Here is an 11,418-nt window from a genome sequence, read left to right as displayed (position 1 = left end):
CAACAGGGAGGGCATCAAAAACAATGTGACAAGACGCTCAGTGCAGGCCGCTCGTGATTATCACAACATCAGAGTCCGCTTTGAAGCGAAAGCGTCTTGTGAAATAAGTTGTGCAGAGAATAATAACTGTTCTCTGACATTTTTGAGAGGTTTAGTCACACGGCGTAGTTTTTACACCTCCTCATTCCTCAGGAGTGTTGACACTGCGCAGGCTGATTGAAATCTAATGTTGCTGTTGACATCTGCCTCCCCAGCTGTCATTGTACCACTGTTTATAATTACAGCTGTTGAGGAAGAGAATGGGTGGGTTGCCCAGACACCTTGTCCCCCCTCAACAGAGCCCAGCACACTATTTTAATGTGCAGTGACACAACAGCCCAGATCCTGCTGGTGCTGAAGTAACTGACCACATGGGTGGTTCATCTAAAATTCACTCATTTAACACACTGTGTCACACACACACACACACACACACACACACACACACACACACACACACACACACACACACACACACACACACACACAGATTATATTGTGCATAGGAGACTGGGTGTGGCATCTGGATCTCTTAAATTACAGGCTGCCAGGTTTGCAGATAGGATGAGACGTTTGGGAGGGTGCGTGACTCAGAAACTATGGGAATATGAAATCTGGGTGCAAACAAACTGATTGGATCAGAACAAAAGCAGCCTTGGCCAGAAGTGTGTGTCCCTCTCCACCAGATGGCGATGTTATCACGTTTGTTCAGAAGCTTTCATGTCATCCACATGGTGAAGAAATTAAAGAGGGAGTTGTGGGTTTAAGTGTTGCTTATTGGCACTGAGTTGAAATTACTCACAGAGCTCTACAAACATCCATTATGTCTTTGGGGTGATAGCGTGTTTTCTACTCGACTTTCCTGCTGATGTCTCTCTTTTTCTCTCTTCTTGGTGCACGTTCCTGCCTTTCAGAAACAGCGATGGATGGATGAGAGGGAAACTGTGCTTTTTACCCAACTGAACTGATTTCACAGTAGCTACAGAGTAAGATTTTGCATCTGAAATGTAGCAGCTTCTAAAATAGGATGCATTGTTATGGATTTAACTAATTAGCTCCACCTTGACTGGCTATGATATTGAAATACTGCAGTCCGTTAATACATTAAGTAATGTAATTATGAAAGGGGCCATTCTGCATAATGACCACTTGTAATGTTAATACTGCTGTCCATTCTGCTGAATGTGCACCATTGTACTTTTATTACTCTTTAAATTTTGAATACAGGACTATTTCATGTAATTAGGCGTTCTTATATCATAGCCAGTGGTGGAAAGTAGCCAAGTACATTCACTCAAGTAGGGTACTTTACTTGAGTATTTACATTTTCAGTTACTCTAAATATTTCTACACTAATGCATTTCAGAGGCAAGTGCTGCACTTTTTTCTCCTCTGCATGTATTTGATAGCTTCAGGTACCCACTACTTTGCAGATTCAGATGAATAGTACTAAATATACTCAATAAATTCTGATGTAATATTAAAGATTCAGATAAAACTTTTAGTCATCCCAGAAGGCAGATTCACAAACTACCTAGCATGCGAACTATTTAAAGTAGCTTTTAGTAAAAGTAAACACATTTATAAAGTAGTTCAAATACACCCCACCTTTACCAGCCTCAACATTAATGTGATTAATACATCAGCAATTACTGTCTGGTAATATACACATCTTTGGCACTGAATGTATATTTTGATTATAATACTTAAGTACAAACTTGAGTAATACAGCATATTTACACTGTGATAAATAGAAGATGTGTGTACTTCCTCCATCACTGCCTACTACGTGTTAAACCAAAGTCCTGGCCCGTCTGCCCCCACTGGCCCCCGCTGGCCCCCGCGCAGGCAGCTCAGTGCTGAATAACACGTTAGGGCGCCCCTCGTGGCAGCGGCGTTGCAGAGCACAGCGCAGAGAGCGTGCAAACGGTGTTATGTGGTAACAGGGAACATTTCTTCCCCCCGATGCTCCTCCTTTCTCCTCCGGTGCAAACCCTCCTGGAGGCCCTCAACAGCACTCCCCTCTGGGAACAGCCTCGTTCTGTGTCGGCGGAGAGCAACATGGCAGACGCCGCCGTCCAATCCGAGGGGACAAGCGGCGGGATTGTGGTAATGAAATGACAGAGAGCACGACAGGGAACGCAGGGCAAGTGCTGCATGGCGTCCAGGCGCGCAGGGAAAAGTTTAGTCCCTCACGGATGCGCACACTCGGCTGCGGCGCATTGAGAACACTTTGCGCACTTTCAGATTTTTCTTACTTCAGGCTGATTTTGGTTCAAAGTACTGTTAAAGCTTTGGTGTTTTACTACTTGCAGTGCGATCAGCAGTGATACTGCAACATAATGTTTGCGTCTGTGTTTTCCCTCCCAGATCAACGATGAATGGCCTGGGTACAGTTTAGACCTCTTCAGCTATCCAGCTCACTACTCCGGAGATTTAGACTGTGTCATCATTCCACATGGGGTGATTATGGACAGGTACAACTCCGACTCACTCCAACCCTGCTAATTTTTGAGTTTCCAAAATAGTCACAGCCGTCTGTGATGTATCACAACGTGGCCATGTTTGCCAAATCCAATAGAATATAATCAATCGATGTCCAAAGGAATGAACTGTGTTCTGCTGTTCTGCATTCCATGAGACAAAACTCAAGAACGGCAGATTTCTTAGTCAGTAATGCACAGAATTAGGCCTGCAACTATTAATATTGTATATTACAATTGCAACTACTATACTGCAGCTGCTGCAGGTATTTTCACTGTCAAGCAGCCATTTATTTTCTCCACCAGCTGATTAATTGCTTTGTCAGTAGAGCCTTAGAAAAATATGCTGTTTATAATTTTCTATTATGGATGGAAAAGAAAAGCACATTTAGATTTTTGCTTTAGAAATCATCTGATTATCAATAGTTGCTAACTTTTTAGTTTTCTCAGAATCATTCATTAGGCCTACGTAGGTATGAAAACAACAACATTCATATTCTAGCAATATTATTCCATTGAGAGGTGAAAATTTCCCAGCTGTAGTGAAGTCGTTCTGAACAAACTGACCAAAAATGTTGCTTTAGAAATTGTTTAAAGTTCTTAGATGCACCAAAACCTCATCACTTGCCCTTTAGCTTGTGGCCTAACCTTCCACCAAATCATCAGGGGCCACATGGCAGATGTAAACCCCCGCAGGGGATGTCGGCCTACCAACACAATCACCCACAGCTGTGAGCTTATCTCCTGTGAGATAAGACGCTCAGCTTTTCTTCAGAGGGTTAAAGGAGATGGTTTCCTGCTGTTTACAGGACAGAGCGTCTGGCTCGGAACATCATGGACGACCTGGGGGACCATGACATCGTGGTGCTGTGCGTGCTGAAAGGAGGCTACCAGTTCTGTGCCGACCTGGTGGACAGGATCAAGGCTCTTAGCCGCAACTCCAACCGCACAATCCCCATGAGGGTCCACTTCATCCGTCTCAAGAGCTACCTGGTGAGTCTCTGCCCACTGCCGCAGCAACAGCACTCAGACGCTGACAGTGTGACTTAAGTGCCGTGTGTGGGAATGGAGAGGCGCTCGCCAAGCTTCAGATCGGTCGTGATGTGTCCCATGACTTAAAAGATATGCGAGTTGTGCTTTACACAACGTTGCGACAGTGGTGTCTTTGTGTAAGTTTGCCTCGAACGTGCCGTTTCTGTGAAGAACAGGCAAAAGGGACAAATGCAGCAGACTTTGAAATGAGCGTAGTGATATTTTGTGACTGTGCTTCACACTTTGACTGCACATTCATCATTTGTTTCAAGTTCAGAGGTGATTCATGTCCATAAATGTGGCAAACTTCATGAAAAATAAGACGGAAAGGAAGAATAATGCGCATTATTTCACCTCTTTTACATTGGGAATATACCCACATTTTTCAGGATGACATGTTTTTCCCTGTTTTTTCCCTTATAGTATGTGAGACATCCAAACATAAAAAGAAAAACCTTTTTATTTCCTCAGAATGACCAGTCGACGGAGGACCTTCACATACTCGGAGCAGAGGATTTGTCTTTTTTAGCTGGAAAGGTAATATTCCTCTTATCTACACCATTGAAAACAACCTGACCTTTAATAAGGAGCAGCATCTGAGTCCAGCGGAAGATTATTATAAGCTCTGTTACAATAAATAAAACCCTGACATGGAGATGGACGGTACTGATAGGCGGCAGCCTCAAGAGGGCAGCCTTCCCTCTGTTCTGCTATCTTCTGCTCCATCCTGAGGAAATGGCTCAATGCTTCCGTAAAGGAGATCAAAGATGGCAGTTTGTGACAAACCCAGCCGTGATCAGATACCAACTGCTGTAATGTAATTGTCTAAAGGCCTCTTCCACTTTGTCTCAGTGGAGAAAATCTGTGTAGATGGGAGGACATACTTGCTATCAAAGCAGATCAGGAGGATGACAGCGGTCCGGTTGTTACTCGCTCTTCATCTGCTTGTCTGGTTATGTAATCAAAACCAGTACAACCACTGTTTGTCTGTGTGTGTGTGTGTGTGTGTGTGTGTGTGTGTGTGTGTGTGTGTGTGTGTGTGTGTGTGTGTGTGTGTGTGTGTGTGTGTGTGTGTGTGTGTGTGTGTGTGTGTGTGTGTGTGCTGACTGTAACAGGATCTGACAGTGTGGATAATTTTTATTATATTTTTCCAATTTCCAACCTGATTCCAAATCTGGGAGTGGTGACAAGATGAACTGAAGGTTCCAAATGAAAATCTAGCAATAATTCTGTTACACAAAATGATCTAGACTGCTTTACCTCTCTCTAACCTTTGCTTTTTTCTGCTGAAATACTACTACTAATGCTACTTAAAGCCTTCAGTTGAACTTCTTAAAAGTCTCAAGAGTCACAAGCAAAACGGGTTAAGACGAGTCTGAAAATGAAAAACACTGGAAATAGCACTGCTTTTGCTCTGGGCCAGCAACTAAAGAATATTTTTATTGTCCATTACTCTGCTTATTATATTAAAGATGAATTTGTTTGTTCTGTACATGTCTGTCATACAATATCCTGGGGACCCAATGAGACGTCTTAAAATTACTACTTTGTGCAGCAAACAGTCCAAAACCCCAAAGACATTCATTTTAGTGTCACATAAACCGAGAGATCAGCAAGTGCCTACATGTAAGAGTGTGGATCCAGAGTCTGTTTGGCCCTTTGGCTTTAAAAACGACTCAAACGATGAATCAGGCATCAAAATAGTTTTCGTATTTGCACATCGCTCATTTACACCAACATCCCTCCCCTGAGTTAATCGATGAATCGTCTCACCTCTCGTGAACGCATCTGTCACGCACCTGGTGTTCGCACTTGGACATGAGATCTAATTTGAGGCTGTGGTTCAGGTGTTTCTTCAGCTGATCTAGACAGAAACTGTAAACAGTCTGCGGATGTCTGCACGCACCCTCGTGCTTTTCTCTCCACACATCTGTGCGTGTGCGCGCGCACGGCGATGAATGACTCAGCTGCTACTACAGGAGTCATAAGTCAGCAAAAGTATTTCTAGGTATTGTAAATCAGCTGATATGAACACACACACCCTTTAGTCAAGCACGCTCACGCGCACATGCACATGCTAACATGCCCTGTAGCCAGGCGTGGCATAAATGCTTGAAACATGAATAGGATATGAGGTACTGTAGTAAGCTTGAGTCACCGGCTGCTTTCCTCAGTATTTTCAGTGTGCTTGTGAAATCCCTGAACTCCCTGTGATGTACCACTGAATTCACTCGCCTGTTTGTAGCACGACGCTGTGATGTTTTGCTGGAAGAAGTGAGCTAATTGTGTGACAGCGAACATGCTACGCCTGCGCCTCCCCGCAGTGCGTCTGACAGACGGTAGCTTCCCCCTTTCTGCATGGACTTTAGCTCATTCCTTTTCTATTTCTCCAGGGTTTTCTGCGCTCTAAATAAAGCTGTGTGAATAATGAGGCCTAAACAAAGCAAGGCCGCATGCTCGGCTGAACCCTTTATTTGAAAAGTAGAGTAGACGGCATACAGTTACACGCCAGTTAAAGTTTTTCCTATGTTGACCTAGCGGAGTTGAACCGAAGCTTAGATTGTGACTCTTTATAGTGCCCAGTTGTCTCCAGTTGATTAGACAAACATTTGCAGAATCTTAGCTATTTCAGTGTGGCATTCAAAGAGATCTGAATGAGGATGACATTTTTCCTGCTCACTCAGGGGCTCATGGATGATCATCTGCTCCTTAAATGTATTTTCCTTGTAGTTCTCTGCTGCTGTACAACAAAAGAACTTGCCGTACAGGTTCGCCTGTACTCATAAGGCCTTTGTTTTTCATTATTATTAATTTCTCTGCATGACTGTTGGAATGTGTGTGTGGCTGATCAGACGATATTATCTGTTCTCGACCAAGAATAACTGTTTGCTTCCCTCCCTCTCCTCTCCCCCCAACCTGCTCCCATAAGAACGTACTGATCGTGGAGGTGAGTCGGCCATGTTTTTGATTCTCTGTTTTTCCTCTTCGCCAAATGGGCCTATTGTATTTCTTGCCGTGGTCAGCTATCCAGGTCAAGAGGACCCACTTAAAGTTTTCTCTCTCTTCAGTTCTTTGTGAGGAAACTTTTTAATTGGCCGACCTATATTTGGGGAAATCTGAGCTTTTTTTTTTCCAACCTGATCATAAAGTTTCTCTCGTTAGCACAATAATTGAGTCCCGTATCGGGAGTAGGTGCACGAGGAAAGAAATGACATTTACAGGAGGGAAATCAATACGGTCGTGATGTCGGACAGCGATGGTTATTTACTCTATGTAGACGCTGTATGATTAAACATTTTGAAACAGCAGTCATTAGTCAGTGCTCAAACATCTGGGAATATGCCTTTGCAGGCATTCATTGACTATGGCTGCTATTGTAGTAAGAAATGGAAAACTCTTTACTGTAGAGACAATGATTGGAAATAAACTAGTTTAAAGCTGCTCCGGTCGTTATTCAATTAACAATGGATTCAATGGCCGTGTACAATGTGATTATGAGGTCTTTTGGCTTTTGGTTTTGGTTTTACGGTGCACAGATTTACTTTTTGGGTTCGACCTCAACGCTCGTATCCGCATTGTTTTTGGCTACAGAAGGCTGCCGTTAAGAGCTAAAAAAGCTGACTGGTGTATGCGACCTGCTGAACACCAAACAACAGACAGACAGTTAGCGACGAGCTGCTTGGAGCATTTGGCAGCTACACATCCACCAGCTGGACTTGCATTCATCAGATGACGGAGACACGACTCTGAAGAAATGCTAAAGTTGCTGCACTGTTTGCTAAATAGCCAAATAAGTTGATAACATGTCAGCGTTGCACTGCTTCTAAATGGCCAACTAAATCAAATCATGCAGATTTAAGTACTTCAGATACTGCTTTGGCTTTTTTAAAACTTTTGATGGAAGTATTAAACTAAACTACAGTTGGATGAGCAGGAACTACACGGCACAATGATGAGCCTTTTGGATTTTTTTTTTAAGCTTATTTTCCTCCATAGGACTGTTCATGATAAACTGGCAGTCATCAGTGTGTTTCAGAGGGGCACAGGGAGTGTATTTTTACTGAAATCGTTACAATCATAATGACTAACTGGCTCTTGAATGGTGTCCACATGTGAGTCATGGCAAGTTCGTTTGTGTAATAGCTTTCAAACACAGGCGGCTTAAAATGCTTTACATGCTGCACGGCAAAGACACGCTTTGGAACAACACTTGAAGCCAAGTGAAAGGCCAAAAAATTGCTGAATTTGTACCTTTAATTTGATTAATATTTTCATTCTCCTACTTGTTCTCACACGCGAGTGTATGTGTGAGGACAAACCATTCTATACGAAGGGTGTGTTGACCTACATCTACCTCAGGAAGATGACAAAGCAAACGTCTGTGGCTTCATTCCACCACTACTTTTACCTCTTCCTCATGCAAGAGGTCAGAGCGTGTGAAAAAAAACAAACGCTGGTTTTAAATCCCCTTTTTCAGTGATTTTTAGAGAAGGCTCATAGACAGATATGTAATGGAAGCACAGTGTGACCGACTTCTTCCTTTTCACCTGTGCTCCAGTGTGAGTTCAGTCTGTTGTTGGTTTGCATTCACGTTCTGTCAGTCTCTCCCTTTAATCCACTTCTTCTGCGTTTCTCTTCACAGGCCATTGTAGGCACCGGAAAGACAATGAAAACTCTCCTGAAGCACGTGGAAGCCTTCAGGCCCAAAATGATCAAAGTCGCAGGGTAAGTTACGGCTGTAAAGACCTCAAAAGAAAAACCAGCCCGGTTGACCTGCCTTGTGAATCACTCAATTTCCGCCTTCTAGTCTAGACCGAGAAAGAGAGAGCGAGACAAAGAAAGAATAAGTGGCTGTTTTAAAATGAATACTGCCCCTTGACTTGCTGTAGGAAGAGATATCATATGATAATGTCTGCGCTTATTTTCCCCAGATTGCTGGTGAAGAGAGTGCCACACAACGCTGCATGTCTTCCTGACTGTATGTACCTGACCAACCCTTTTATCTGTTCATGAGTCAGTGGCTCATTCACTGTTAAAACAATTGTTGCAGCTTGTTACCCAGTGAGTCAGTGGCCTATGGAAACATTTGCAATTAATGTTCCTCTTTGTGTTTACTTTTCAGATGTCGGCTTTGAGATACCCAATCGGTTTGTGGTTGGATACGCCTTGGACTACAATGAGTACTTTAGAGACCTAAATGTAAGTTTTATGTTAGACAACAGCAACTCTGTCTAGCAAGAGCCCATCATGACAAACAAAGACACATTTTTGTATTGAACGTAGTGAAAACACATCTTTTCTCCTTTTTTTTAAGCATATCTGTGTGATCAGCGAAAGTGGGAAGATGAAATACAAGATTTAAAAAAAAACAAGGCGACTGTCACACAGATGTCATCCAACAGCAAGCCTGAGCATTTTCCCGGAGATGCCGTTCACTTCCAGCTGCTCTCGTGACATCTGATCTCAAGCGTCCCTGTTTTGTTATGACATTCCTCCTGTGAAACTTTTATCTGTTTGAACAGAAGACTGACATGAAACTTTTAGCCAAGCTAGCACAGGGTTTACGGCGTTTTAAGGTTGCAGCCTGAGTGTGTGAGGTTACAGGGCTGACTCACATGGAAAATGTTTAATGCTACTCACACAAACATCATCTCAGTTTTAACGAACTTCATAATCTTGACCTGCGTGAATGTGATTTTTTTTAAGTCTGTGTGATGAGGTTACAAAGAAAAGGGAGTTTTTTTTACAAGTAAATTAGAGATAGAGATCTGCGTCGTCTTCACCTATCTATTGCTGTTTTAACGCTTCGCATTAGGTACTTCTCCTGCTGTCGCCTTTAATGCTCAGGGGCAAACAAAGTAGTTCTGTAAACACTAACTACCTCTTTTTGTTTTTTCAGTATTTGAGGTGTATTGGGACACTTGCCATTACTGTTTTTCCTTTTCTAAACGAACACATCACTATTTTTTTTTTTAACATTTCCGTGTTCTGTGTTCTCACATTCTCTGTCGACTTAGGAAACATTATTTTCAGATGCTGATAAAATGTGTTAAGGGGCATCTTGGTTGAGCTCATAAGATAGAAAAACCTTGTGTGCCTCACGTGTATTTCTTAGACTAATGACATACAAAGGAGAGCTCTGAGTCATCGCACCATCATGTTGAATGACGTGTTTTAATCATTTCTTTTTATACAGTACTTAAGTGTTTTCTGGTGTTAAGCTGCTGGGGTGTTGTACATACTGGAGAAAATAAAACTGGCTCCTTCAAGGACTGTATGATTGTATCTTTCTGTTTTTTTTTAAGCAAAGCCACATCCTGAAACATCAGGTCACCAGTATTTGGTTTAAAAAAAAGTGGAACTGCAAGTGGACTCGTAAAAGCAACAAAAGAAAGTCTGTTGTGCTGAGCTGCTGTGCTCTTTGCATACACCTGACACATGACTCCGTCTTTAAACAGGACACAAAGTGCCATAATGACAAAACCGTTTTTTGGGGGGGGACTGAGGGATGCTGGGGATTACAGTGAATTGACTCTCTGACCTTTTAACCGAATTTAGCTGGAACAATGAATGACTTGATGAAGTTCTCCTGTAAAATGACATTATTATTATCATCCTAAGTTAAGTCAGTACTTTTTACCAGGAGTGGACAAAGTTTTCAACTTTTACTTGAACTTTTTTACTTAAGAAAATGTAGTACTTTTTAGTAACAACAAAAAAACATTCCATTATACAGTAAGTAAAAGTCTTCAATTTAACATCTTGAGTAAAAGTATGGAAATGTTCAAAACTAAGAATGAAGAAAATTGGACCCTGTGAATATTATTATATATTTGTAGTAGTGTACAGTAGAGTAGTTTGGTTGGATATATTGAGCTTATTTAAACTACACACTGTTTCAGCAATACCTCATTTTTAATAAAGCAAATCTTACCTATGTTTTGTATGTGAACTCTGAACCTACAAAGAAAATAGCATAGCTGCCAAATAAATGTAGCAGAGAAGAAATAATATTTTCCTCTGAAATGTGGTTCAATATTAAGTAGCTGAACTCAACAAAAGTACAGGTATGTAAAAAATGGTCCTTGGTTACATGTTTCCCATTTCCCACTTTTTTGGTAGATGGTTCACTGAGATGTTCTGTTGGTAACATTTACATTCGTTACAAGTTATTTTCCAAGGCTTATATCCTCAGGAGACCCACTGGAAGTCGAACTGGCTGGACAGGACAGCTTTGTGAAAGTCCCCTCCCTCAACTGACCTCTGCAACAAAAGCTGCCAATCCAAGAACAGGTGGTCCCTTCTGTTGGACAGGAATAAAAGGGACATTTGTCAGGGCCCTGAGAATCTCAGCATTTCTTTTAGTCTGCAGCTACAATCTGTTAAAGAGTTTAAGTGTGTGCAGTTAAGGACTGTCAGTGTGAAGTATTTCATTTGAATAATCTGCTCGGGGAGTACACAATGGCAGCACGATGAGAGCAAAGATTATATGCCGTGTGGTATGTGTGAACTCACATTCCTCATGCACTGCCATCCACATGCCAGCCCTGCTCGACCTCACTCTGAACCAGGACATGTGACTTCTCGTTCTGCCTTGTTGTTTAAATTAAACGAAAGCGTGTAGGGCTGAAATGCGACATGTGGACACAGTATCTGCTTCTACTTCCTATCTGTGCACCCTCGACTCGTTGAACTCTGTTTGAACGGTTAAACACGACCTTTTTAACAGTGCAGTGGTGACATTTTGTAAGCTCGCGCCCGATTGGTCCGCTCAAATACAACGCAACCTGTGATTGGCTGAGAGTGTCCTGTTGACCGAAGGTGGACTCCCAGAGAGTCGGGAACGCTGGAAGCAAAAAATTCC

General features: G+C 42.3%; 1 protein-coding gene across 1 annotated transcript; it reads left to right on the top strand.

The window, feature by feature from the left end:
* The first annotated feature begins 1,958 nt into the window (after positions 1 to 1,958).
* On the top strand, positions 1,959 to 9,824 carry prtfdc1b (phosphoribosyl transferase domain containing 1b). Its single transcript, XM_070973933.1, has 9 exons — positions 1,959 to 2,148; positions 2,410 to 2,516; positions 3,332 to 3,515; positions 4,026 to 4,091; positions 6,484 to 6,501; positions 8,197 to 8,279; positions 8,486 to 8,532; positions 8,677 to 8,753; positions 8,869 to 9,824. The coding sequence occupies exons 1-9, from the start codon at positions 2,005 to 2,007 to the stop codon at positions 8,914 to 8,916; spliced, it is 774 nt and encodes a 257-aa protein (XP_070830034.1). The 5' UTR covers positions 1,959 to 2,004; the 3' UTR covers positions 8,917 to 9,824.
* Positions 9,825 to 11,418: the final 1,594 nt, after the last annotated feature.

This window comes from Chaetodon trifascialis, chromosome 11 (genome assembly GCF_039877785.1).
Source record: "Chaetodon trifascialis isolate fChaTrf1 chromosome 11, fChaTrf1.hap1, whole genome shotgun sequence".
Taxonomy (NCBI): Eukaryota; Metazoa; Chordata; class Actinopteri; order Chaetodontiformes; family Chaetodontidae; genus Chaetodon; species Chaetodon trifascialis.
Note: the sequence above shows the minus strand (reverse complement) of the source record. Positions and strands in the feature narration are given on the sequence as shown.